Raw genomic sequence first — 26,240 nt, forward strand, 5'->3', positions numbered from 1 at the left:
AGCAGCCGATTTCTAGACCGTCCGATCGTGCGTAAAGATGCGTGGCCTGTCGTTTTTTCTCTTTCTCGAGTCGTCTGCGTGCTCTGTGTCTGTCTGAGAAGGTGCGAGGCGATTCGCTTCTCTCGTCGGCGGAGCCGTCTTCTACCCATCCCTCCCCCCCCTCCTCCACCCCTGCCCCCTCCCTCCGGCGAGTTCGCCGGCGTTTCTCTGGTCACAAATCACAGTTCTGTTGTCTTCTCACTACCGTTTTTGCGCTCATATTTTTTGCTTTTGGCTGCAATGTTTCACGGAGAAGAGGGCAGAGGCGAGGAGGGTTCCGAGATGCGTCTTCGACGGTGAGATTTATGGAATGGCTGTCTGGTGAGTTCGGTTTCCCCTATGAAATGACTGTAGTAATTCGTTAGTTTGTGGCTGATTTTGCTTCCCCCTTCGGTGCGGATTTTGGCGAGTTGATGGTAGCAGAGCCAAGGCTTGTTAGCGGCGGCGCAGTTTGTTCGCATCAGGTGGTGAGTATTCGATCCCTTTGTCCCCCGAGAAAGTCCCGTCGAAATGGTAGTTCCTCTTGTTTCCTCTGGCGATTGTGACTCAAGGGTTAGCTCTGAGTTCGGGGTTCATTCCCCTCCTGGCATGTTGGTGATTTTGGTTCATTTCTGCGATTGATTTTGGCCGGTTCGTGATGTTGTATCTGTCAGTCCGCTTCAGCTTCAGCTGCGTTGTTTCTGATTGCCTGCTAGCTGTAGCAGTGATTCAATCAGAGTCATATCTGTTGTTTCCAGTGATTCGATCAGAGTCATATTTAAGTGATTGCTTCAGCTCCTGCAGTGTTGTTACTAAAACTATGTACTATAAGACTAATTTGTACTCTACTTGATTCATTTTTGCAACCTTATGTGCATTTGAATGAATGTAACCTATCAAAATTTCATTTCATTGGTATTTTCTGGTGCTAGTGGGTTGGCTAACATAAGTGATATGAGCACTGAATCTAAAGGGATGCACCCCTACTCTGATTTTTGAATTTAAGGGGGTGTGTATATTTGAATCTTATGTGCGCTGAATCTAAAGGGATGTCTTTTTATTTTATTTTATTTTATTTTATTTTATTTTCTGCTTATAGGGGTTTGGCTAGTATAAATCGTGTCATTTTGTCACAAGGTTTCTTTTGTGATTAAAGTTGCATGTATGTATTCTGGTAGTAAGGTTTGTATCCCATTTTTTCTGGGAATTGCAATTTGGATTTTTTGTGTCCATATTTTTTTTAACCTATTTATGTTAAACGTGCAGGAGTTTATGGGTCGCATAAATGTTGGATCAGACCAGGAGGATTGTGGGGTGCATTATGACTCTGCTTACTGTTATTTTGCCTCTGACCAGGTGTTTATGCCGTATTTTTGTCTTTCGCTATTCTTTTTTTGTCTAATGCTTTGAATCAGACTGCTCTTTAAATATAATCGCACCCATTGTAGTACTGCAATTCTAGGTTTTTGAATTTGCAAGTGCAATTCAACCCCTACCTTTTAGCTAGTGCTTCTTTGAATTCTAGCATTTCTCTATTTTCCGATTGCACTGTCTATGTCCTGTAACACCTCATCATGCTATTGTTTTTAATATTTTATCATCATCAAAAGTGGTTTATCTTGTTTACTGCTTTTGAATTGCAGTTCTCTTTAATTAAATTTGCACCCATTGTAGTACTGCAATGCTAAGTTTCTGAGTTTTCAATTGCAATTCAACCTCTGCCATCTAGCCGGCGCTGCTCTGAATTCTAGCAAATATATAACAAGTTCACTAATAAACTTTTTTGTTGTTGTTATGGATTATCAGTGTACAAATTTTATGGTATATGATGTTTGGTCTTCACTTCAAGCTGTATCATTGGAGAAATAGGAGGCTGGGAGTACCGGTCCAAGTAAGTTTGATGCAATCCTGCAGTCGGAAAGCATGAATAATAAATATATTCTATGTGACATGATGCTTCTGATTGCTGTTTTCAGGTTGCAGCTTGATTACTGCTGAGAATTCTCACCTCTGAATCCTTGTCCTTGTCCTTCTGCAGCTTCCAAACATCAAACTGGTCAGTCAGTTGCTTCCCCGCCCTCTCCTTAGTAAATTTTGTAAGAGTGGGCACACTTGCGTTTCTTTTGGCCTTGGCACAATCCTACCAGGCACCGTGCTTTCTGTAGGATGTGCAAATTGTTTGCCCAGTTTCGGGACATTCTTTACCTGAAAATAATAGTAATAGTGATGTTAATGGGAATTGGTTTGGTTCAGGTACTTTTGGTGTTGCAAGTTTGCAACACTGAACCTCAACTCACCAGCTGCCTAAACTGAAGTCTGTAGAAGATCTGCATGTAGCACATTTTGGCCTGTCTCTCTTCGTTGTTCAGAGTCCTCCAGAAGCCACACATTGATCCCATGTTCAGAACTTTAGTTGCATAAATCTGTCATGTGTAACTACAATTGTAGACAAGGATGGTTTCATTAATTTAACATGGAAAAAACATGATGTGTCCAGCTGTGCTTTAAGCATGTTACAAGTTTATTTGGATTTCTTGGATGAGGATTGTATTTATAGATATATTTTTTAGAAGAGAGAAGGGTGACATAAGTAACTTTAGCACTCATAGATTCGTTGGAGTCCAGCAGTGGACATTTTGTTCCAGTAGGTGGGGTCCTCCTTGCATTTCTGAATGAAACCTGCAATCTAGTCACTTGCCTCCTTGCCGTTGAGTGGATTGATATGGAAACCCAAGAAATCGTCGACAATGATTGATATGGAAGCCCGCAGTTCATTGCCTCGATGACTGTTAATCTGAATGCTTCACAGAGTGAAGATATTTGCTGAGGAGGCTGGGGAAAGCAAGGTTTGGACACAAAGGGCAAAGATAACTGCAAGGGGGAAAAACCTTGATGCATGTGGTTGCTGGTCATTCATGTTTGTATCCAAGCTCTTCATGAACCTTTTGTTCCTCTCTGATCGCTCGTTATATGAATTTGGGTTGGTTTGTTTGGCCGATTTTGGTTGGATCTGTTGATATGATTTTTAGTTGCAGCTGCATTTAGAATTTTGTTTCCATTGTGTAGGTTAACTGGTTATCTTGCTCATTTTCTTTACTGTTTTGCTATACACCAGTCGCTTGGTTTTTTGTTGGAAAGCAGGTGATCGTGTGACTGCTCGATCCTTCTTTGAGATTCCCGCTTGGTCTGACAGATTTTGCCTTTTGCTTTTCTTTCTCTGTGTCCGACCGCTCCAATGCTCAACCCGCACCGAGCTGTCGTCTTCCTCGCGAAACGCTCGAGAGAAAAGGTGGGGGAGGGCTCCGAGGCGATTTTGACTTCGGCACCGCCGGTGGAGTTTCAGCCGCGCCGCCGCTGTGAGTTGAGCTCTAGCTTCCTTTTCCTCCCTCTCTAATGGAGCTACATCCTCTTTGTTTGAGCTCACCACATTTATTTTTTCCTAGCCTCTCGAGAAACATCGGAAATGGCGTGGGGTGTGTTGGATCCGTCCTCGTCGGGGCGAGCCCTTGTCTGTTTCCCTCGGTTAGTCTGTGTCCCCATGTGATGTTCATTGCTTGTTTTTTGTGGTGGGAGGCTGGTGGTTTCAGGTTGCTCGCAGGGCGGGGTTTGGGGTTTCGGTGTATGAGGTTTGCTTGCCGGCGGCCTTAGATTTTGTCTGTCTCAAGTGGGACTGCGCATCCTCGTTAGTTGATTTGGTTGTGCCTGGTTTGAGCTATGTTTCCTTTGTATAACTTTGTTCTCGTAACCTGTAAACTTTGAGCCTTCTGGCTCCGCAATTTAAAATTAGGTAGGGGCCTCCCCTCCCGACTTCGTTCAAAAAAAAAAGGTTTGAGCTATGCGGCGCGGACTGTGATTTTGGGTGCATTTGTGCTGGCACGGCTGTTGTTGAGTCAAATTAGGGTGTAATTATATGCTCTGTTTTTAGGGTTTCTTATTCTGAAATTAGAGCTGTTGGGGAAATGTATTGAATTTGGGGTTTGCTTATCATGCTTTTGATTCACCCTTTGATTCATGGGTCACCTGTCTCCCTTGGATTGCAGTGCTTCTGTGGAATGTAAGCTAGCTCTAAGCTCTTCTATGTGTCGGGTATGTTCAGGCTCATACATTGTCATCATCTGATTAGGCATTTGGGTTAGCTTAATGGTACCATATATCTGTAAAGGTGTAGATGCGACTAAGTATATGCGGTAGATAGTAACTATACATGTAATTGCAACTAGTATGTGTTTATTGTTGTCTTGTCTACAGAAGAGCATAAGCTCTTTTTTCATTGCTAGCTTGTTAAGATGTTTTTCTGATTTTACTTGCAGTGCATCATGTCTGATATCGACACTGGGCCGATGGCTTTGATGATGATGGATTCAGTTCAGAATCCAATTCTGAATAGTCTAATTTTGTTCCTGATAATTGGCACGGACCTGTAAATGCTGGCGGTCCGACTGCAGCTGATGCAGTGAGTTTCTTTCTAGTTCGGCAGGATCTTATTGTAATATGCTTTCCGTTCTATTTAATCAAGACCAATGGGCTTATGTGTATTTTTCTGAACCGTATATAACTTCTACAGAACTTCTATTTAGGTTCAGAATTAGTTTTACATTTAGTTGTAGTTTTATTCTGCCATCCTTAGTTAGTTGTCGCTGCAATTCTGCAATCTATCCAATCCCTTTTTGTGCTATTCAAATGCAATCCCCAATGCAATTTTGCCCAAGATGTTAGATTCCCTTGGGAATCCAGCACACACCAAGCAGATGATAATCTGTTCTCTCTAGATAGATTCTTTGAACTAATTGAGACAGTTCTAGCCTGGGCCTGTTTCCTCTTTGTTACTTGATATTTTTTGTTTCATCTCTCAAATTGGATGTAGTTAAATATTCGCGAGTGTCTTATCAAATGCAATTGTATGTAGTTGCAATCGAGGTTCTTATGAAGTGCAATTGCAGTTGCCCAATACTGGAATTGCACTTTCTGTCTTCTTCCAGGTTTTTACAGCAAATCTGCCCCTTTTCGTTTCTTTAACTCAATTGCAGGTAGTTTCATGTGGGCAAGTCAATGGCTTACAAATTGAAATCAAATTTGTTGTATTCTGGAGTTGTGCACCTGTTTGTTTGTTCTTCTTTTTTGTCGATTCTGGTCTTTTAGCAGCTGTCTTGATGAGTCACAAAGTGCAATTTTCTTGCAGATTTTAATGAACTGAAAATATGTCCCCTTATGTTGTCCTAACTCAATTGTTGTTTTGCTATACACTAGGCCCCTGTTTTGTCTGAATCTGTCATAGGCCCAAATTGCATTTTCTGTATATCAAGGCATTGAGCTCATTACATGGAATTTTGTCACCCAGCTAGTCTAGTGTTGACGATAGGTACAAATTGCACTTTTGTTGGTTTTAATCATAAAAAATATGCCCCATTATGACCTTTTAACTCAGTTGCACTTAGTTCACTATGCGCAATCGGGTGTCATACGAAATGCAGTCGCATGTGTTTGTGACTGGAATTGCAAATCCAGTAATTTGGCGTCCTCTTTATTTGTCGATTCTTTGTTGTTGTCCAGAGGATGAAAGTATTTCTGGTTTCTTTTGTCTGAATCTGTCCCATTTTGCATGGAATTTGTCACTTAGCTAGTCTAGCGTTGATGATAGGGGTACAAAGTGTACCTTTCCAGGATTTTATCAACAAATTATTTGCCCCATTGTGATCTTTTTGACTCAACTGCATGCAGTTTACTATGCGCAATCGGAGGTCATACGAAATGCAATTGCATGTGTTTGTGACTGGAATTGCAAATCTAGTAATTTGGCGTCCTCTTTTTTTGTCTGAATCTATCACTCAGTAGTGTTGCTGTGTTTATTCAAAGAGCATAAATTTGGTTATGTGTCTCTCGTTAAACGAACAGGCCATTGTTCTCTGCTAGTCTTTTGAATCTTTATGTGCCTGATTTGCATCAAACTAGCAGGCGACTGATTTCTTTTGATTTTATTTCGTCTTTCAAACCAGGCGACTGGTTTGTTTTCACAAAGCAGGCGCCTGTTTCGGTATCTAAAAACAGGCGGCTGCTACATAGACAGACCCCTATGGAAAATGGGACCTAATCAGGACAAATTTAGTCTACGCGTTGGCATGATATGGTACAATCAACACAAAATCGTACCAGGACAAGCCGAGAAGCTGCTAAAAAGGAATGTGTCATCGAAAATGGTAGGCCTTTTTGCTGTTCATAATGGCTTTGGTGGTAGCTTGTCATCTTTGGTGTAATATGGTGTTGTGAGCTTGGACTAGTGGGAAAAGTAATACATAGTAGGATTTAAGCTAGATTGTGAATACTGTGTTGTCCATTAGATCACGAGAAGAACATTGCGTCCCACAAAATAGCTTCCTTGTCATACCAATAATTTTTTAACCATGTCAAAATATATTTTATAATTTATGCCTATCTAAAAAATACGGATCCTTCTTTCGCCACCGTTTTCGTCGGCTGTCGAACTTTCCTTCGTCTGCCCGCGTCCGCGGTCCGCCTCCTCGGCCCTCTGCTTTCCCTCGCCCCCGCACGCCCCGTCTCTCCTGATCCCGATTTCCGAGGCTGCAGCCTGCAACCCACCAAGACTGGACCAAGACTGCCTCCAGCCGCCACACGCCGACGTCCCTTCTCTCCCCCGAACCCCTTCTCTTCCGGTGCCTCTTCTCCGCATGCATCCCTGACCCAGGGATTCCCGTTGGCAACGGCACCGCCATCCCCATGGCCCATGCCCAGCTCCGTTGCCGTAGTGCCGCAACCCCGCCCAGATCTACCATCCATCAAGTCTGCCCTCGGATAAGGAGGCGATGCCGCCAAGGAGGAAGTGGCGGGGTCTTCGCGTCCTGCCGAATCGCAGAGAATGGCGGCGGCCGGTTGAGTCCTCACCCTTTCTTCCTTCCTATCTCCGGCGAGATCCAGGCAGGCCCCCTCCCTCTCTCCGTCGTGTGGATGCAGATTGAGGTTGGCCATCCGCCGGCGAGTTCGAGGAGCGTCGCCGGCGGACGGAGGAAGTGGAGGGCCACGCGGGTATCAGAGGCGAGCTTGCTGCCTCTTCCAGCGCCGGCGGCCTCTCCGGTAAGCGCGGGTGGAACCGCCTAGTCCCATATGCTCAGCGAGTTGAATTCGGCCTGGTTTATAGACCTGCCCACCAGTAGCAACCAAGTAGAGTAGATAACAGTAGCTGGGGTAGGGGGCCGGGTATGACCGACGGGCAGCTCGGGGTAGTTAACAAAATAAGACACTCCCTTGAAATAAATTCCTCCATTGCTCCAATAGAGAGAAGAGGAATTGGAGTAAGACATTCTTGTACTTCCTGATTGTTTGCTTCTTCTTTTTCTGCCGGGGTTTTTTTCTGATTTATTTCAGCAATTTTGTCTGCATAACGCAAGCTTCACTGTGCTGCACTAACCGAAATCTTGGGAGCTCTGATGCACCGCCAAGAAGGTCCGACTCCGATCCTGAACTCCCTCCCTGCCCCTCCTTATGCGTTGCACGTTTACATGGCATGGAACCACAATTCTGCTCGACGTGCTCCATGAGCAGTGTGTGAGTTGGGCTTCTACTTCCTTTGTAAAGTTGGTCAACCGCAACGATCGAGTGCAAGGTCCGTCGCCCCAGCCCCAATAATACGTATTCTGTTGTCTTGGGAAGTACTTCAAGAAGAATAGTAATCGTTGAGCTCTGGAGTACCGAATGCTTTGGTTAGGCAACGTAAATAATACCCAGATACTGTATTTTGTTTCCAATAAACTTAGATGCTGATAATACCCATATACTGTATTTTGTGTGATTAGTTATATGCAAACAGCACATGCTCGAATTGTGCAGGCCGCGATAGATAATCACAGTTGTAAAGCATGAATCAGGAAATAAAATGATGGACCTAAGTTAGAATATAGAAAGACAAACTGATGAATATATCAGGCTACATTCATTTTTCATTCCTGTGTCTGCCCAATTGAAGTTAACTGAAATATTGATTTTCTAACTATATTTGTCAGGGAGTTGTCAAAACAGTGCAATGCTCACAAGCATACCCGAAACTAACTGTGTTTAGATGTACCGCTTGCCGGTAAGGATCGGAAGGACTTCGCTACGGCGTCGATGCTCGTCTTCTGGTCCATAGGAATAGAGTGATTTTTTTATCATGCAGTGGTTAATGTAGTACAGTTGTTGGGCTACATAGGTGCCGAGGCTACACAGCTTGGGCTAGGGCCGGGCTCTTTAGAGGTCAGGTCTTTGCAGAGTGGAGGGATAACGGGTAGTTGATTTGTAATCGTCCTCGGGGCTTGTAGCCGCATCACATCAACTCCTTTTAATCAATGATACACCTGCACGGATGTATTTAGAAGAAGAAAAAAGTGCATTTAGATGATATATATATGCTACCCATTTGTATGTACGCATAATTTTTTTTATGTGAATAAGACCATAAGGAATATTTGATGGTCATCAAATAAGACCATAAGAGAAAGTTTTGTTGTATGTCTTCGAGTGTATCATTTTATTTTGTTGCTCCGTTACGACGCACGGGCATTTTTGCTAGTCATATTAAAAAGCACATCTTAAGAGAGAATGCGAACCCACCGATAATTTCATTTTGACTATATACAACTATTAAAAGCACGAGTTATATCGGATCCAAAAGATCCCAGCCACAATCAGGCCAACTCTAACTCTAATGTCACGCACGAGTTCAACGATGAGTTAGTATAACACATTTTAATTACCCACCAATTATCCACCGAGGCCAAATATCTATTAATTGTGGAAACATAATAGATTATGGAAACTCTGAATTGGTTGCAAATTAATCTAGTTAATTTAAATTTTTGTCATTAGACAATATCCCTCACCAATAGTTTTTCATGTATTAGTTGACACATGGTTTGCACATGCACAGTTAATACTGTTGCCAAGTGAAAAACGATGCTGAACCTTTTGAGATGGTTGTCAATAGTAGCAAATCGACTCTATGTCACCAGATGATGTATGAGGGAGGGGGGTAGACTCACACTCACGACCACAACGTGGCGGACGACGATAGCATCGCATACTTTTATATTGTATTCAAGTCCTATATTGTTTCATTGTTCTATGTGAATGTGCTAAACCGAAACGTAGATGAAGTAGAAAACGGTATTTTTATAACACTTTTATGGATGTGAACCATGATTTTTCGTGACACTTTGTCTGGAGCGTCAAAACTTTGGCCCAAACCGTCGGCAGTAAACCATTCCGTCGTTTCATAAAAAATCACATAAAAAAAGAAGTGAAAAGCGTAGGGTATGTTGTTGCGAGTGCGACCCAAATCTCACACCGCTCTCGAGGACACGCGCTGCCGTCGCGGCGTTTCTCCCGCCGGTGTCCCCATCCCCATTCCCGTCGGTCCAGCCCGCCCGCCCTCTATCTCCTTCCCGTTCGTCCTTGCCGGTCGGCCGTTCGGCGAGCCGTCTTCCTCTCCCCCACCATCGCTAGCGCTTCCGTCCCCCGACCTCACCCAGAAGTCCAGAACCCTAGCTCGCCCTAGGCGGTGTTTCCGCTGCCGATTTGTCCACCGGTGAGTTCTGCATTCCTCCCCACCTCTCTCCGAGTATTTGGTTTGTGCCCACCAAACACATCCCCGCCCCCAAAGTCGTAGCACATGAGCCTCGCGACCGAGTCGCCGTCCCCGTCCCCGTCGTCATCGAGCGGCAGCGACGATTTCGCTGCGCTCCTAGACGCGGAGCTCGAGCTCACATCTGTCGTCGACTCCGCCTCACTCGGCGATCCCTCCACATCATCCACCAGCGACGATGAAGAGGATGGCGACGAAGACGTGGTGGTCGAGGTGGAAGCCGTAGAGCAGAGCAGGTACGGGACTTGCAATTCCTACTTCATACCATGTCGTCGGGCTTGGTTCGATGCTGTAATTTGGTGCACTTTTATCATCGTGTCATGGTAGATCGGGTCAGATAGATGTTTGAGAGTCTTTGTTTCTGTTCTACTTGCAATGTGGTGACTGGTGGATCCGAGCAGACGATTGCTGCTATTAACACCTTTTGTGCACTAGAAGTTCTTTCAGGGTTTGATCCTGTCAGCACTATTCATGTACTTAGCAGCACGCAGCCAGACACGACACTTTATTATATTTTATAGTAGCCCACTTATTGAACAAAGCGAAATTGTTTATTACACTTGATCTAGGTAGATAGCCATGCACCTTACAATGCACATGGAAAGTGGAAAGCCATCCATTCTGCTGTGGTATGCAAGTTTTCTGTATCTGTGAAGTGCCAATCAGCCTAATTTCATTGCCGAGCACGGCTTATAATCTGAAACTAGGACAAGTCATGTAGATTATTTTGTGGCTTATCATAAAATGAAGCTTGAGATTCAGATTAGGCACTGCATTTGCGTATTGGGTTTGTATTGTTTGGTTGAAATAAGGTTGGCTTAGCCTCCATCATCCAAACAGGCACAGGTAGGATCCATGGAATTAGGGTTACTAGTTGCTCTTCTGCTGTTTAATATCTATCCTGATTTCGTTTAATCGTTTATTCGCAAAAAATAGTTGAAGTCAAATGTTATACTGATAGGATTAAGTGAGCAGGTACAAGAATACGGAGGTAGAAAGTTTTATAAAAATCATTCATTCGGAAAAATGCTACATCCAATGGATTAGATGCAGTTGTTGATGAAGGATTCTAATACTTTAGTAATAGGAGGGAACATGAGGCAATAATATAAGATGACGTTGTATTGAGAAAGAACTAATCATGATTATCTGACTGATGTCAACCCCATGAAAAATGCAGTACAAAAAGGCGTAAAGTGATTGAACAAGTCCAAGATCGAGGAATAACAATAAAGCCTGATGAAGATGCCAAAGGTATGTTTATGAGTTATGAGTTTCATTTTGCAAAGCAATTAGCATTATCAGCTCAACTTTCTGCCAAAAAGGAAAAAAACTTTAGCAGCTCAACTCAAGGGGACATGACTGTTTGCCACAAATAGTTGTATTTCATAGTATTTGTCTTTTTGATACGTGATCTGCAGTATTATCAGCTCAAGGGTCTATGTGATCACAAGTTTCCAGGCTCCATTCCCATTAGTGGATGTTATTATTATCATTGAGTTCTGTGGGCATGTGAAGACTTGCGTGATCTCAACCTCCAATGAATTTTCTAACTAACTCACCACTTTGTTTGACATACAGATGATCATATATTTGTTTCTTTGTTTCATTTTTTATTTTTGTTCAGCAAGTGTCTAGTAAAATAAAGATATATATTGGCATGGCTTATGAGGTGTTGAAAATTGAAAGTAAATATTATTTCTATCATTACTGTCCATTAGATGCTGTGTGAAGTGTGCAGTAATACATAAAAGATGTACTTTAGTGTAGAAAGTAAACAATAAATTTAAATAAAAGCTGCTGATTTTGTTGCTCACATGGCTGGTATTATATATTTATATTGGACTGTTGGTTTTTTATTTTTGATAATGCTAACTAAACGATTTTAAGTTACTTTCTTCATTTCAATCATGAATGATGCACAGGTTAAGAGCATAATTTGGCTATCCTTGTTCATAGTGTGTATAAAGCTGCAAAGGGTGTAAATGTCTGCATGTTCATCTTTTGATCTAGAATATGCAACAAACATTTATCTATGTCATGTATTTTATCAATTTTCAGATTACCCAGTTGCCTAAAACTCTACATGCCTTTTCTTTTTGTATTTTAAAATATACCCAAAACATGTAGAAGCTAGTCTGATGTAAAGCTTCCTTTTCTTTCCTACCGCATCTGCATCTTATCTTCAGTTCAATTTGTTATATCTTAGAGCATTGAATTTTCATGAGTAGAGCAGGTGATATGCTGTATTGCTTGATTTTATTTTAGCAGGTTCATGTAAAGATTCTCAAATCAAGATCTGTCCTCCACATCCTGGATTTTTTGGTGGACTTTGCTTTAGATGTGGGAAAAGACAAGATGAAGAAGATGTCCCGGGAGTTGCTTTTGGTTACATCCATAAGGTATATAGACCTGTGACCTTTATATAAAGATGAGAGGTGTAACGGTGTTCCCTTTTTGAATTTACCGTACTCATAAAACCCATTTCTTGGGAGAAACATTAGCATAGTTTCTCTAATACATTGTCAGATTTTGAAATTGTATTTTTCATTTCCAGTTGTGCGCGCACAGTGCCTTGATAGGACCTGAATTTGGAACTATTTAAATGCAGGGTTTGAGGTTAGGTACTTCAGAAATTGACAGATTGCGTGGATCTAATGTGAAGAGTTTGCTGCGTGAAAGAAAACTGGTACTTATTTTAGACTTGGATCATACACTGATTAACTCAACAAAACTCCATGATATTTCTGCTGCTGAAAGGGACCTGGGAATTCAAACTTTTGCATCAGAAGGTAAGGTGTATTTACTTGCATTCAAGTTTTGAGAACTTTTAGCTATTTCTTTACATGATTTGATATTTTGTGACCATCAATGTCGAAGCACTAACTCTGTTCTTAAACATATAAATGTGACTGGTTTATGTGGAATCCAAGTCTTTTCAGTTTTCACCACTAATATATTTGAAATTGTTAAATTCTGCGAGGAACTGATATTAGATCTGTTGTCAACTACTTTCACTCTAGTGCAACTTTGCAACCCGTACGAACATTTTACGTTCAAAACTCTTGGTCAATGTAATCAGATAATAAATGAAAATTTAATGTATGCATAGTAATTCTCTGTTTTGTTTTGTTTCTTATATTTGGAATCACTATTTACCAGGATGTTATTCTTCTCTGGTTTTCAATTAAAAACATAATGGCTCAGTGCAATTTACATCAGTCAGCCTGGCAATAGTTTAAGCTGATCAAAATTAGCAGACTGATATACTCCCTCCGATCCATATTAATTGTCTCAAATTCGCTCAAATATAGAAGTATCTATGCCTAAAAAGCGTCTAGATACATGTAATATTTCGACAATTAATATGGATCGTAGGGAGTAGCATATATGATGGGAGCAACAGTCTTGTAATACTAGTTGTAGTCGTGGACTTCTAGCGTATGCAAACTTCCATTGTAAAATATTATTTTCTTCCACCTCAACTTATTTGCAATTAAACCACTAACATGTCTTAAATGCAGACGCTCCAGAGAAAAGCTTGTTCACATTAGAAGCAATGCAGATGCTTACAAAGTTGAGACCCTTTGTCTGTAAATTTTTAAAAGAAGCAAGCAATATGTTTGAGATGTATATATACACCATGGGTGACAAGGCTTACGCAATTGAAATTGCAAAGCTTCTTGACCCTGGTAATGTCTATTTTGGTTCCAAAGTGATTTCAAACTCTGACTGCACTCAGCGACACCAGAAAGGTCTTGATGTGGTTCTTGGAGCTGAAAATGTTGCAATCATTCTTGATGACACTGAGTATGTAAGTGCTTTTCTCCGGTTAGCATGTTTGACAGACATTTATGATACTATTTTCAGTAATCATTATTGATCAGGAGTTTGTACTCAAGTTACGTCCTCATTGTATTATATACTTCAGTCGCTAAGTTATTCTGGAAGACTTAACAACAGTAGTGCTGTTTTTCTGATCCTATGGTAGTGTGATGTTTATTGTTTTAGTAGATACTAGCTAAATACACATGCATTGCTATGGATAATACAAATTAAACTACTCGTTATAGATAAATTAGACTAAAAACAATTATGACATATTAGCGATATTTGCTAGTAATAATAACTCCAACTCTGGTGGCAAACTTCATTACCCTCGCAGTTTATTGCAGTAGATTTGTTGTTTGCACTAGAAAGGTTTTTTACAATAGAAGGAGGTGACAGACCGCCGCCACCAATCGGCTTTTTTATAATAGTAGATAGATATATTCATAATTCAATTGTATGAGCATGATTTGTCTAGCCTGAATGGTAGTATCTTCTTTCAGGTCTGGCAGAAGCATAAAGAAAACCTTATTCTGATGGAGAGATATCATTACTTTGCTTCAAGCTGTCGCCAGTTTGGTTTTAGCGTCAAAGCTTTGTCAGAGTCAATGCAAGATGAAAGGGAGAGTGATGGTGCTTTGGCTACTACTTTAGATGTCCTGAAGCGTATACACACGCTTTTCTTTGACTCGGTTGGTTACTTAAGCGCACATTGTTACCGCAATTTACCACCCTATTGCCTTTTCGCTACTGCGCAGAAACTTGAACCTAATAAGCACATATGTTTTTTATCTAATCAATTGCTCCTGCACTTTTTTCTTCTGTAGGCTGTTGAAACTGCTCTTTCTTCACGGGATGTAAGACAGGTACACTTCCAGACTTACCCTGGAAGTTTTTTGTATTTTATGCAACATGAATGGTTTAACAATTATCCCATGGTATCTACACTAAAGTTCAGTAGCCTTAACCTTCACTAATTGCTATGTATTACCATTTTGTGGAATATGGACAGCCCTGCTCAATTCTCACTTGTAAAACTACTTTCATGGATATATGATCCATGGTGTGATAACAAAAAAATGTGCAAGCAAATTCAGTTGTGAATTTCCATGGAGTACTGCTTACGTATCCCTCTTTTGTAGGTAATCAAGAAGGTACGGCAGGAAGTACTGCAGGGCTGCAAAGTAGTCTTCAGTCGGGTGTTCCCGTCCTCTTCTCGCCCACAGGATCAGATAATATGGAAGATGGCCGAGCAGTTGGGGGCTATTTGCTGCGCGGACATGGATTCCACGGTTACCCATGTTGTTGCCGTGGATAGCGGAACAGAGAAGGCCCGCTGGGCGGTTGGCAACAACAAAATCTTGGTCCACCCTCGTTGGATTGAAGCCTCGAATTTCCGGTGGCACCGACAGCAGGAGGAAGATTTTCCTGTCCCGGCCCCAAAGGAGAAGAGCAAGCAGAAGGGCAAAGAAAATGCTGACGCTGTTGCTCCTGGTCCAACTGAGTCGTAATTAGTAAGGCATACGAGATGGATTAACCACAGGTGTTTTTATTCGAAGGGACTATATGTTTGTAACGGTGTTTTTACATGCGCTCTTAGTCTCACGGGATAGAAAATGCAGCATTTTTGGATCTGGTTTGCCGGATCTGCAGTGTTATTTATGGTGCATGCCAAGTTTTGCAGCTTATTTGAAGCTCGTTGCCTCGTTGGGCATTTGGCCGTACAAATTAAATGGCAATTTAACCATTTGACCACTTCGGTTTTGCACTGCAGTGGCTTGTCTGATTTTTAACATGTTACGCCTAAATACCTCAATAATGCTTACTTCCTCCGTCCACATCTAATGGGCAGACATGTATTTGGAGGTTTAATTTGACCACGAATTAGACAAATATTAGCATTTAGCTCTTTTTTTTTTCTAACAATAGATACGGAGTACTACTACTATTGAATTTGAAAAACGTTCCTGATCGTAGGTGCGCCGGTTACTCAGATTGCCCTGCAAGGCTGCAAGCGGGCAACTACATCTGGTAGTAGAGCCTGCTTATATAATCGTCTTCCTTACTTTTTTTAGGGAGATATATTGAAAACCTGAAATATTACAACATTTGAGAACCACGTCCATCTCAGTGGACAGATTGGAACCCAGCTACACGACTGTGCGATTCTCCATGCGAGCGATATTTGCAAACGCATGATTAATGATTAAGCACTGTTCAAACTATACCTAGGCATGGGTGGCCCGGCCCAAAGCTTGGGGTACCGGCAGGCCCGGTCCTGAGATTTCTGGTGTCCGGTGCCAAATTAGTATTCAATGCCCTCTCGGGGCCCTTAATAAACTATATTAATAATAAATAATGTATGTATATGTAAAATTTCACTAAAGAAACTAATAATGAATCTAAAATTACATTTATATCAAAAGGTTCATACATGTTACCTTAAAAATTTCTTCTAACATTCTTTGATGCAAAGTATTTGATAATGTTATGAATATCAATCCCATCCACCAATTTCTTCTCGAGGCATAAAGTTGTCAAACTATTTAACTTCTATTGAGACATTGTAGACGCTAAATATAGTTCTTTAACAATTTCAACTGATGCCACCAATATCTTCTTTTTCCTTTTCTCACGATATTTTCTAGACGACAAATGGCTTCATAACTCTTAAATTTAACGAGACTAGATAAATTCACAATCACAAATTGAAAATTAGCATAGAGAATTAATAAAGATAAAAGATGGCTAGGTATAGTTCAAACAGGCCGCGCTTGCAACACCAAAAGCCTAGTGTTATCGACAACACATGAAAATCTAGACCAGTCTTTACCTTCGACAATCCCTGCAGCCACGACCGCCTTGCAATCAGTCTCAACGAGGACCGGCAGCTGGGACCATTGAACGCCAGAGCGATCCCTTCCATGCAAGCACACAGTTCGGCCTCGATTGTGTCATTACAGTGAGCCAAAGCACGACAGGACAAGAAGATCACGGCACCATGTTCATCTCTAAGGATCATGCCTGCACCTGCTGCCTTCGGCTCCGCAAGAAAGGAGCCATCAATGTTCAGCTTAGGCCAGCCCGCAAGAGGTTTCTCCCAGGTCTTCAGGACAGCCGGAGTCCCCGGGACAGGAGACGACGAGTCGACGACCTTGGAAATCAATCACCGGCTGTTTCCCTTTGACAACATCCATGAGAGTTTATTAAGTTTGATATTCACCAGGGAGGTCATATAGCTGCAAAGGAACCGACTGGAGCCTTCCACATCAGGCAGTGTTGTCGTGCCTGACCTCGTTGCGGGCAAACCAAATGCTCCAAAGCAGCAAAGCACAACAATATACGTCAGCTGTCTATAAGAGGGTGATACGTGAGAGTTTTTATGAGGTGGAGGGGAGAGAGTAAGAGTCTGTCTACAGATTTATCTATCGGGATTTATATCGAACTAACGTTCGCTCGCTGTGCTTCTCGCGCGACGCGCCTGCCCATCTCTTTCCTCTCGCGGCCTCCTCATCTTAATTCTGCGCGTGCGTCCGCTGCTAGCTCCCTACCCGCCACCCCGAACTGCCCCAGCCCCTAGCCGCCTCCGCCCGACCTTCGTGCTGCCCCCTCCTCGCCTCCCCGAGCTGCGCAGCCGCCGCTGCGCTGGCCCTGCCGCGCGCTGCCCCCTCCGCCTCTGCCTCGCACCCCTCCGGGCTGCGCAGACGCGGCCGCGCGCCGCCCTCTCTGCCGCTGCCTCGCGCCGCAGTCCCCGTGCAGCCCCTCCTCGCGGCCGCGATTTGTCTCCGCCGCCGTGTACGAGTTGTCCCCGTCGCCGCCCCGGTCCCCGTCGCCTCTTCCGCGCCCCCTCCCCCTGCTGTATCCGCTGACATCATGTTGTTTGTGTTCATTTCGAGTGTCCGTGGGTGAAACGGTTCTCGCCCAAAAGGACGCATCGACGGCTTTGTCTTCCCGTCCGGTGTTGGAGGAGAATCACGATTTTGGAGTGGCATGCGGGATGCGGTCGCGCGTGGTTTATTTTAAAATGATGTATCGCGGTTATTTGTGCTTATTTGGAGTGACAATTTTTGCTCAACCAGGTTGGCAATTTGTGTATGACATGAAAATAGGATTTGTGTGAGCTCCTTTAAAATGGAGGTGACACTTTGTATTCCCTACGGGTGACAATTTGTATTCCCTGCGGATGGCAATTTGTATTTAGAAGGTAACAATTTGTGTTCATTAAAGTTCGCAATTTGAGTTCACTGGGGGCGGCAATTTGCAATTTGTGACAATTTTTGTCATCAGAGGCCGACAATTTGTATTCATTACAGGTGGCAATTTGAATTCACTAGGGGCGGCAATTTGTGTTCACTGGGGCGGCGATTTGTGTTCATTATAAGTGGCAATTTGAGTTCACTAGGACGGCAATTTGTGTCCACTAGACGACGGCAATTTGTATTCATCACAGGTGGCAAATTGTATTCACTGGGGGTGCAGCAATTTGTATTTATAAGGGGTGGCAATTTGGGTTCACTAGTACTACGGGATGGTTAGTTGTGTTCATTACGAGGTGGCAATTTGTATTCACCAGGAGTCATGTTTTGTGTTCATTACAGGTGCCACTTGCGTTCATTACGGATAACAATTTGCATTCACTAGGTGCAACATGGAGATATGTGTCGGTGTGAGGTAGGTCCGGATGGTGGTGTAGCTCGAATTGGAGTGCAGAAGATGCGGGATATGATTTTGACCGAAATGGACGTATATGGTTATTTGTACTCCCCGCGTCACACACGGAGTATCTATTAGGTTGGCAATTTGTACCTTTATATTAAATGGAGGATGCCAATTTGTGGTCATTAAGGATGGAAATTTATGCTTAATTAATATATATGGGTGGCAATTCAGTTCATTGGCGTTGATGGGACATAAGGCTTTTGTGAGGTCATTCTGAATGGAGGTAGCAATTAGTGTTCATTAGAGGCGGCAATTTGTGTTCATAAGAAGAGTCATAGTTTGTGTGGCAACTCTTAGTTTTATTTTCTAATTTGGTTTGAGATATTATATTTGTGAAATATTAAAGATTTTTAGTTCGCTTTTGATTCATCTCGTGAAGTAAAATCTTGTGGATCATGCCTGCCGTGTCACTGTTGTTATGCTAGAAATCAGATATAATATAACATTGCCAGTGCTCTGCTCGGACTCAGATGAAAAATAACGGACTAACATGCTACAAGCTGACCCAACATAATTTGAAGCTCTCACGAGGGGCCTCGGCCGGACCAAAGCGCCAACAGGTTCGCTGAGCTGGGGCTACAGTGTGAACACCGTCACGTGCGCGGACGATGGCGCGAACGTACGCGTGCTATAGCGCTAAACAATAGGACGTTACAGACTGCCTTCTTCCATCGTAGGTCTTTAGCGAGGGTGTCTGCAACTCTAATGTTTTTCTTCTTCGATATGTTCATGTTGGAAATATGAGCAATTCACCATGAGTTTTAATCCATAAAATAGTAGATAGATAAATAATGACGTCAAGAACACATATTAAACTAGACATGCTAACTAGTTGAGGATATGAATAGAACATCGAATATGAAAGGAGCAAATCTAAACCATTTGCTAGAACAAAAACTGTAGCAAAATTTTGAATAGAAAAAAAAACACGTACGATGTCGATCGTTCGTGGTAGCAGCGCTGCCAACATTAGGCTTGTCGTCGAGCAGGTTGGCGATGTCAGGGAAGTAGTCGTCATCTGGAAAGTGATCGTCAGCGTCCATGATGAAGAAGAAGCCAGTAGTCGCGCTAGAGCGCTCCCCAAAAACCTTATCGCCCTTTTTCCGTACAGAATGTGAAGAGACAAGGTTTTAGAGGCCTACTATCCCGAACCACGATGTACGCCGCGAGGCGAGATGGGGAAGACTTGAGCGGCGGCGCAAAGCTCTGAAACCAGGTGGCAGTCGCATAGAGTGTGGCGTATCTCGTGCAAAGCTCTGGAAAGTGAAACAAAGAGCCGCTGAATCGTATTCAATGTCCAGAGCCATGAATCTTATTCAATGTCCTAGGCCATGAATAACACGTATTCATGGTGCACTAGTGTAGCCATTAGATTGCACGTGTTCATGAGGAAGAGAATTTGTAGATGTGAGTCCCGCACCTTCCTCCTCTTCCCTCAACTCGATCCGAAAATCCGGCAACCTCCCAGCTTCCTCCTTCCTCGCCGTTGCCAGCTCGCGCCGCTGGGCAAAGCCTGTGTGCCATCGGCGGCGGCAGAGCCCTGGATTGTGGGTGGTTTGTGGCGGCGGCACTGACCAGAGTGATGCCCGTGCAGTTCCTGGTGGCTGCCCTGGCCAGACGACCAGTTGGTGGTGGCGCGACTTCCCTGTCCGCGTGTCCGACCATGACAACGGTGACGTCCTTGGACATCTCTCTCCTTCCATGTGGCGTTGTCGGGGTACTCCCACACCACCCCCGCTCTGTTCCCGGGTGAAAACCCAAAGTGTTCGGACTGGGCGGCAGCGGCGCTGGCAGTGTCGTTCTCCCCATTGGGTGCGCCGTCGGGGGAACACTTCATCTGCGAGCATGGGGGTCTTGGTGGATGGCTGCGCCCTTGCTGGTCTTGCTCTGGTTTGCGTCGTTGTTTCCAGGCCTGGCAAGTTCAATATATTGTTCTTTGTCTTGAAGATGGGTTGGTGGAAGACGGTGGTGGCAATTTCTTAAGCATGAGCATACGGCACATGTTTGGAACTAGCTTGACCGGTTGCCTTCGTGGCCTCCGGATTTAGATGTTGCGCGGTGGTGTGCTATCATGGCATACGGCCCTGATATTGGCCACACCCTTTCATTAGGATAGTCGATATAGCATGGTGGCTTTGGGTTGTTTCGACCGATGTATTCATTTGCAGGCTTGTTGAATAAGTCAATATGTGCATCAATTTTTGATGCAGAGGCCGGGGGTTCAACCTCCTTTTCGGAAAAAATGTACCACTACATTGTAGCCATTAATCTGCACGTGTTCATGGTCCATTCATGGATTATACCATTTTCCACACAAAAGGAATAAAACTCATTGGAAAAATACTCTCTACCATGATCGGACCTAAGCCTCTTGATCTTGCGATCGAGTTGGTTTTCTGCTTTGGTTTTATAGTTCTTGAAGTAATTCAAAGCCTCATCTTTTGATTTCAGAAGATACACATAACTGTGTCTAGTGGAATCATCAATGAACCTCATATTATTTATTTCCACCTTTGTCAGCACACCATTCATCTCACAAAGATCTAAATGTATAAGTTCTAGTGGTGCCAAATCTCTTACTCCAACAGTCGTATGAGACTTGTGAGGTTGCTTTGCTTGCACACAAATTTGGCACTTAGTTCCCTTAACAATGGTGAAATTAGGGATTAAACTCATTTTGGCTAGCCGCGTCATGCAACCAAAGTTAATATGACAATGACGTGAATGCCAGATATTTGATTCACTATTGTTGCAAACATGGTTCACAACTTTATTACAAACATCTGACAAAGATAGGCGGAACATGCTTCCGCACTCATAGCCTTTAGCAACAAAAGTTGCAAACTTGGATACTACAAATTTGATGGACTAAAAAACAACCTTGTAACCATCTGGACACAGAAGAGAACCGCTAACAAGATTTTTACTGATGGAGGGCACATGATGCACGTTCTTCAGATGCACGATCTTTCATGAAGTGAACTTCAGGTCGACCGTACCAACACCACGAACAGAAGCATGAGAACCGTTGCCCATCAGCACGGGGGGAGTCCCTATGACCTGATAAGAAGAAAACATGAAAATATTAGCACAAACATGTACGTTACAATAGGAAATATACCGTACCCAGAATATTTCATCTCAGTATCACCAATGACAACATTAGCAGTCTTGCCGCTCTTCTGCTGACGCTTGTCAAAGCGATTGGGGCAACTAGGAGCCCAGTGATCAGGATCGCCACAAACATGACAAACTCCTTTCCTCTCCTCAGTCTTCTTCTTGAAGTTGGTAGACTGCGAGGCCTTGTATTTGCCATCAAACTTTCCCTTGCCCTCAGACAACTTGTTGTTCTTGAACTTGTGGCGTTGGAAGTTTTTCTTCTGCACCAAATTGGCACTAGAACCTTCATCGGCACCTCGAGCACGTGTGTAATTTTGCTCTCGCCTTCTCTTCCACATCAAGAGACCCAATGAGATCCGTGACAGAGAACTCTTGTCTCTTATGCTTCAAAGAAGTAGAAAAATTCCTCCATGAAGGAGGAAGCTTGGCAATGATGCCTCCGTTAACAAACTTGTCCTGTTAAACACAAGTGAAGTGCTCGAGTTCCTTGACAAGAGAGTGTATCTCATGAGCCTGCTCAACCACGGAGCACTCACCACCTTGTAGTCATAGAACTGTTCCATGACATACAACTCACTGTCTACGTCCGAGACCCCAATATTGACCTCGAGCGCACCCCACATGTCCTTGCCATTTTCAAATGACATGTACGAGTCAACAATGTTCTCGCCAAGAACACTGAGAAGTGCCGCCCTAAAGAGGGTGTCGGATTTCTGAAAAGCTTCTTCCTGAGCAGTTGTATGCTCTCCCTCAGGTTTTCCAAGAGTGACGTTATAGCAGCTCATGGTTTGAAATCAGAGAACTACTCTGATACGCCATCTCTTATAATGCGCGGCCTCAAAAGGCGGCTTCATTGATGCAGCAAAGCCACTCGGTGTAAATTGCCTATAATAAGGTTTTTGGATTGTTGAAATGTCGCACCAGTGGCCCACGGGGCCCCACTGCTACGGGACGCGTGGGTCGCAACTAACGAGACCCCGCTAGCCCGGCTCCTCGGGAGGTGCGAACCCGGGAAGCTACCAGCTCGCTCCCTCGCAACTTGCCGGGCAACGGTACCGGGGCACCTCCCGGGTACTGGAGCTTTGGGGGGTTGCAGGTGGGGCCAACGGAATAGTGGAGACAAGACGAGACAGCGGACGCAGTGAATTTAATGCACCGACAGGAGTCACATCGGCAGGGCTTGTCTTGCCCAACAAGTCTAGAGAGGCTACCCTAAGAGAGATTTTATTTACAATGCACAGTGGCCTAGGCGCTGCATGAAGCCCAGCGTGGATCTATAGTAGAGTAAGTTTTGTGGCAATGACACGTGTGTAGTTAACGTGTCACGTTGCATGCATCGGCACAGGGTATCCCCTTGTCTATAAAAGGAGGACCAATCCCATCGCTCAAAGGGTTTGAACCCTAGTCAGTAACAAGAAGTATTCCATCCATTCATAGAAGAATCCCTGAGAAGAACAAGTAGCCCACCCGGGAACCCAGTGCCGGAGACCCGTGCTCCAACATCTGGCGCGCCAGGTAGGGGGGCGTGCAGAGAACTTCGGGTGACCGCTGGCGTCATCGGCTTCTTCACCAACGACATCGTCTACGTTAGATCGCCATGCCGCCCAAGAAGGCATACGAGCCCCGGGTCGACTTGCACGACACGCTGGCCATGCGCACTCGATCCCACGACGCCGAACGCGCGTCACAAGGTCAAGGGGACTGGGGGTCCCCTCAACGTCAACAACCGCAGCAGCAGCCCCAGCTGCCACCGGCACCTGCTCGGGCGTCGATGGACAACCGTCCGAGGGGGCCTACGGCGCCTAGGGCCGGAGCCAGCCGCACGGGCGACCTCAACGTCGCACGTGCCAGCCAACAAGTTCACTCGCGGGCTGAGGACGCGCAGCAACAGCTGCGTCATGACCACCGCGCGTCGCGTTCGACGCCAGTGGGATCTCGGCCCTCTCACCCGAGGGCACCGGGCGATCGGGCGGACGGCAGCAGGTCTGAGAACCGTCAGCCTCCCGCCCAGACCCCAGCGGAAGCTATCATTGCAGCGCGTGTCATGGTGCGCTACAAGCCGCCGCAGGGCACGTCGGCGCACGACGTGGGGAGCGCGGAGTTGGACGCGCTCCTTGTGCTCGCTGCCCAACAGCCACGAGGTGAGGGTGGCCCGACCGGTTCGGGCCAGGGACAGAACCCGGGGCGTGGAGACGCACCCCGCCCCTCGGGATATGGAGAGCATCCTCCACCCTCGGGAGGACAACACGCAAGGATCCCGAGGACTACTCGGACTCGTCACCGACCATCACGCCAGGTGACGTGCCGCCAGCAAGAAGATCTCCGCCAGCGCTTGCAGCACCGACGCGAGATGGAGCACCAGCGCCCAGAGGAGCAGGAAGACGCTCCCATGGGCGCCGATGACGGCTGCGCCGCGTCTCCCGCGAGCTGCGCAAGGTGACATGGCCCCGCAAATTTCGAGCGCCAGCGCTCGGGACGTATGACGGGACCGTGAACCCCAAAGAATTCCTCCTGACCTACACGTTGGGCATGCATGATATCGGTGCTGACGACAAGGTCAGGGCCAACTGGTTCCCGATGGTCCTGAAAGGATCAACGAGGACCTGATTGCTCAACCTGCCCGCCGGGTCCATTGCCTCCTGGGCTGACCTGCGCGAGCAGTTTGTGAACGCGTTCTAGGGTGACTACAAGCGTCCGGGAACCATGGCGGAGCTGCACACAGTGGTGCAGAAGCCGGGGGAGACGTCGCGGGACTTCACTAACAGGTTCTCCAACATCTCCTACTCCATCCCAGAGGCGGAAGCGGCCGCCATCATCAACATGTACGCCATCAACATCCGCGACCCGAAGATGCGTGAGAAGCTGAACACGCACTGGATCCGGACTACCAGGGATCTCTACGCTCTCGCGCACAAGTGCGTGATGGCCGAGAAAGGGCGCCTAGCGCCCGAGTGTGCCGCCAAAGTGGCGGCGAACCCGCCTGAGGGCTCCGGGAAGAAGGGCTCCCGGAAATGCGGCGGGAAGCAAGTGCTTGCCGCGGAACCGGGGGCTCCCTAGAGGCCCACCAAGAAGGCGGCATCGGCGGGAGCATCGGGTAGCAAGCTGGCGGCGGCCGCACGCTGCCCCATCCACACCAACGCCACCCACGACGCACAGGACTGCCGCACTCTTCAGACCATCAAGGAGAAGCGTGAGCAGCGTCACGAGGAGCGTCGTGCTGCCGGGGCCTGCTTCAACTGCGGGGATATCGGGCACCTCTCCCTAGACTGCCCGAACAACCCCCGCAACGGAGCGGGCCGGGGCGTGGCCAGCGGCGGCGACAAGAGAAAACCCGCGGGGGGTCGCGGTCACGCCCGCGGCGGCAAGGACCGTCCTCCACGGGGACGCGACAAGCCTCGTGCCAAGCAGTGCGAGGACGATTGCAGCGCCAACGCCGACGAGCCCGGCTTCCAGGAGCCCCGCAAAGTCGCCCGCATCCACGAGAGAGCCTATGCTCTCACGTCTCATGCCGCCATGAAGCGGCTCACTCGTGAGGTCTGCGCCCTCCTCCCCAGTGTGAAGGTGCAACAACCGTTGAGGTGGTCGCGTGCCGAGCATCCGATTCGTCCCTTCGGATTAGGGGTATTGCCCCTCGTGGTCTCACCAATCATAAACAACGTGACGGTGACCAAGATTCTGGTGGACAACGGGGCGAGGCTTAACCTCCTGTCCGCCAAGTTGGTGGAAAAGCTTCAGCTACCTCTGGAGAAGATGAAGCCCACCGACCCGTTCCGGGGGATCAACCTCGGAGTGGTGCAGCCCATGGGCGAATCACGCTCCCAGTGACTTTCGGGTCCCGGGAAGCGTTTCGGACTGAGCACGTTGTCTTGAACGTGGCTCCCATTGCCGTACAATAGGATTATTGGTCGGCCGGCGCTGATCAAGTTCATGGCGGCAACTCATTGTGCCTATCGCGTGATGAAGATGCCGTCAACATACGGTGTACTCTCCATCAAGTGCGACCTGAAGGACGCTGCTTGGTGCGTGGGCGAGGTCGTAAAGACCTCCGCAGTGGCGGATTCCGGCGACGACGACGTTTCTGGGAGCGAGGATCCACTTGCGGACGAGCAGCCCGCACAGAAGAAGGCGCGAGCCGCTCCCGGGCAGGATGCTGGGGGTAGCACCAGCTCCAGCCCGCGTGTAACAGCCCGAGACCAACCCTTTTTCTTTTAAACCCTTTTGGACTGTTTTGTAATTTAATTATCTTCATTGTCGTGTCATGCTCATGCCATCATCTGCATATATGCCATGTCATTAGCATCATCTCACATGTCGCTTGCACAAAATGTCATTTCTTTTGTGTTGTCATGTGCTTGTCTTTTGTTGTGCTTGTAGAAGCCTAAAATTATTTTATAGAAATCCTATTTTGGTTTGACAAATTAATTCGGATTTAATTAAACCTAGCCCCTTGCCTCTTACCTTTTTACGAAAAGCTCAATTTGCAAACCTATATTTTTGGTTGAAGTTTTTGTTGGTCCAAAAACCCACTATCATCTGCTCTTCTCCCTGCTGCAGCGCGCCCTCCATCTCACCTGCTCCCCAGCGCAGCTCGCCGCCGTCCTGCAATAGCACGCCACGCCGCCGAGCCACCTCGGCCTGCTGCTCACCCCCGGTACCGCTCTCTGTCCCGCGCCGCCAAGCTGCCTCGCCGGCGCCGCCTCTCCTCGCTCCCCGCGCCGTCGAGCTCACCACCGGCACCGCCTCCTGATGCTCCGCTCGCTGCTGGCCCATCTCCTCCAGCCCCAGGCCCAAATCGGCCGACGCCCAGCCCAGCAAGGACCGGACTCAGCCCGCAAACCCAAGTCCATCAGAAGCTAATCCCATAGCCCTTGCTCCTTTTCTATTTTCTGGAAATCGTTAAACCTTGACGTGTGGGCCCTGCTTGTCA

General features: G+C 45.9%; 1 protein-coding gene and 1 long non-coding RNA gene across 8 annotated transcripts; both read left to right on the plus strand.

Annotated features, from left to right (window-relative positions):
• The first annotated feature begins 61 nt into the window (after window positions 1-61).
• On the plus strand, window positions 62-8,514 carry LOC100830786. 6 transcript variants are annotated; one of them, XR_002961429.1, is made up of 11 exons: window positions 62-101; window positions 296-360; window positions 460-506; window positions 1,285-1,374; window positions 1,825-1,909; window positions 1,995-3,374; window positions 3,462-3,540; window positions 4,059-4,104; window positions 4,329-6,212; window positions 7,419-7,633; window positions 8,031-8,514. It is a non-coding gene; the product is annotated as an uncharacterized LOC100830786 (long non-coding RNA). The 6 variants fall into 6 exon arrangements; XR_002961430.1 differs by having other exon boundaries at window positions 463-506; XR_733000.3 differs by lacking the exon at window positions 62-101 and having other exon boundaries at window positions 125-360; window positions 1,995-2,074; window positions 2,272-3,374.
• A 795-nt stretch (window positions 8,515-9,309) lies between these two features.
• LOC100831091 (RNA polymerase II C-terminal domain phosphatase-like 4) lies at window positions 9,310-15,229 on the plus strand. Of its 2 annotated transcripts, none has more exons than XM_010241570.3 (8): window positions 9,310-9,882; window positions 10,827-10,900; window positions 11,915-12,048; window positions 12,258-12,438; window positions 13,171-13,460; window positions 13,978-14,166; window positions 14,302-14,340; window positions 14,617-15,229. In XM_010241570.3, exons 1-8 carry the CDS (start codon window positions 9,674-9,676, stop codon window positions 14,983-14,985), a joined length of 1,485 nt encoding a protein of 494 aa, XP_010239872.1. In that variant the 5' UTR covers window positions 9,310-9,673; the 3' UTR covers window positions 14,986-15,229. The 2 variants fall into 2 exon arrangements, with proteins under 2 accessions (XP_010239872.1, XP_003579679.1); XM_003579631.4 differs by having other exon boundaries at window positions 11,918-12,048.
• The last annotated feature ends 11,011 nt before the right edge of the window (window positions 15,230-26,240 follow it).

The sequence above is a fragment of the Brachypodium distachyon genome, chromosome 5, assembly GCF_000005505.3.
Source record: "Brachypodium distachyon strain Bd21 chromosome 5, Brachypodium_distachyon_v3.0, whole genome shotgun sequence".
NCBI lineage: Eukaryota > Viridiplantae > Streptophyta > Magnoliopsida > Poales > Poaceae > Brachypodium > Brachypodium distachyon.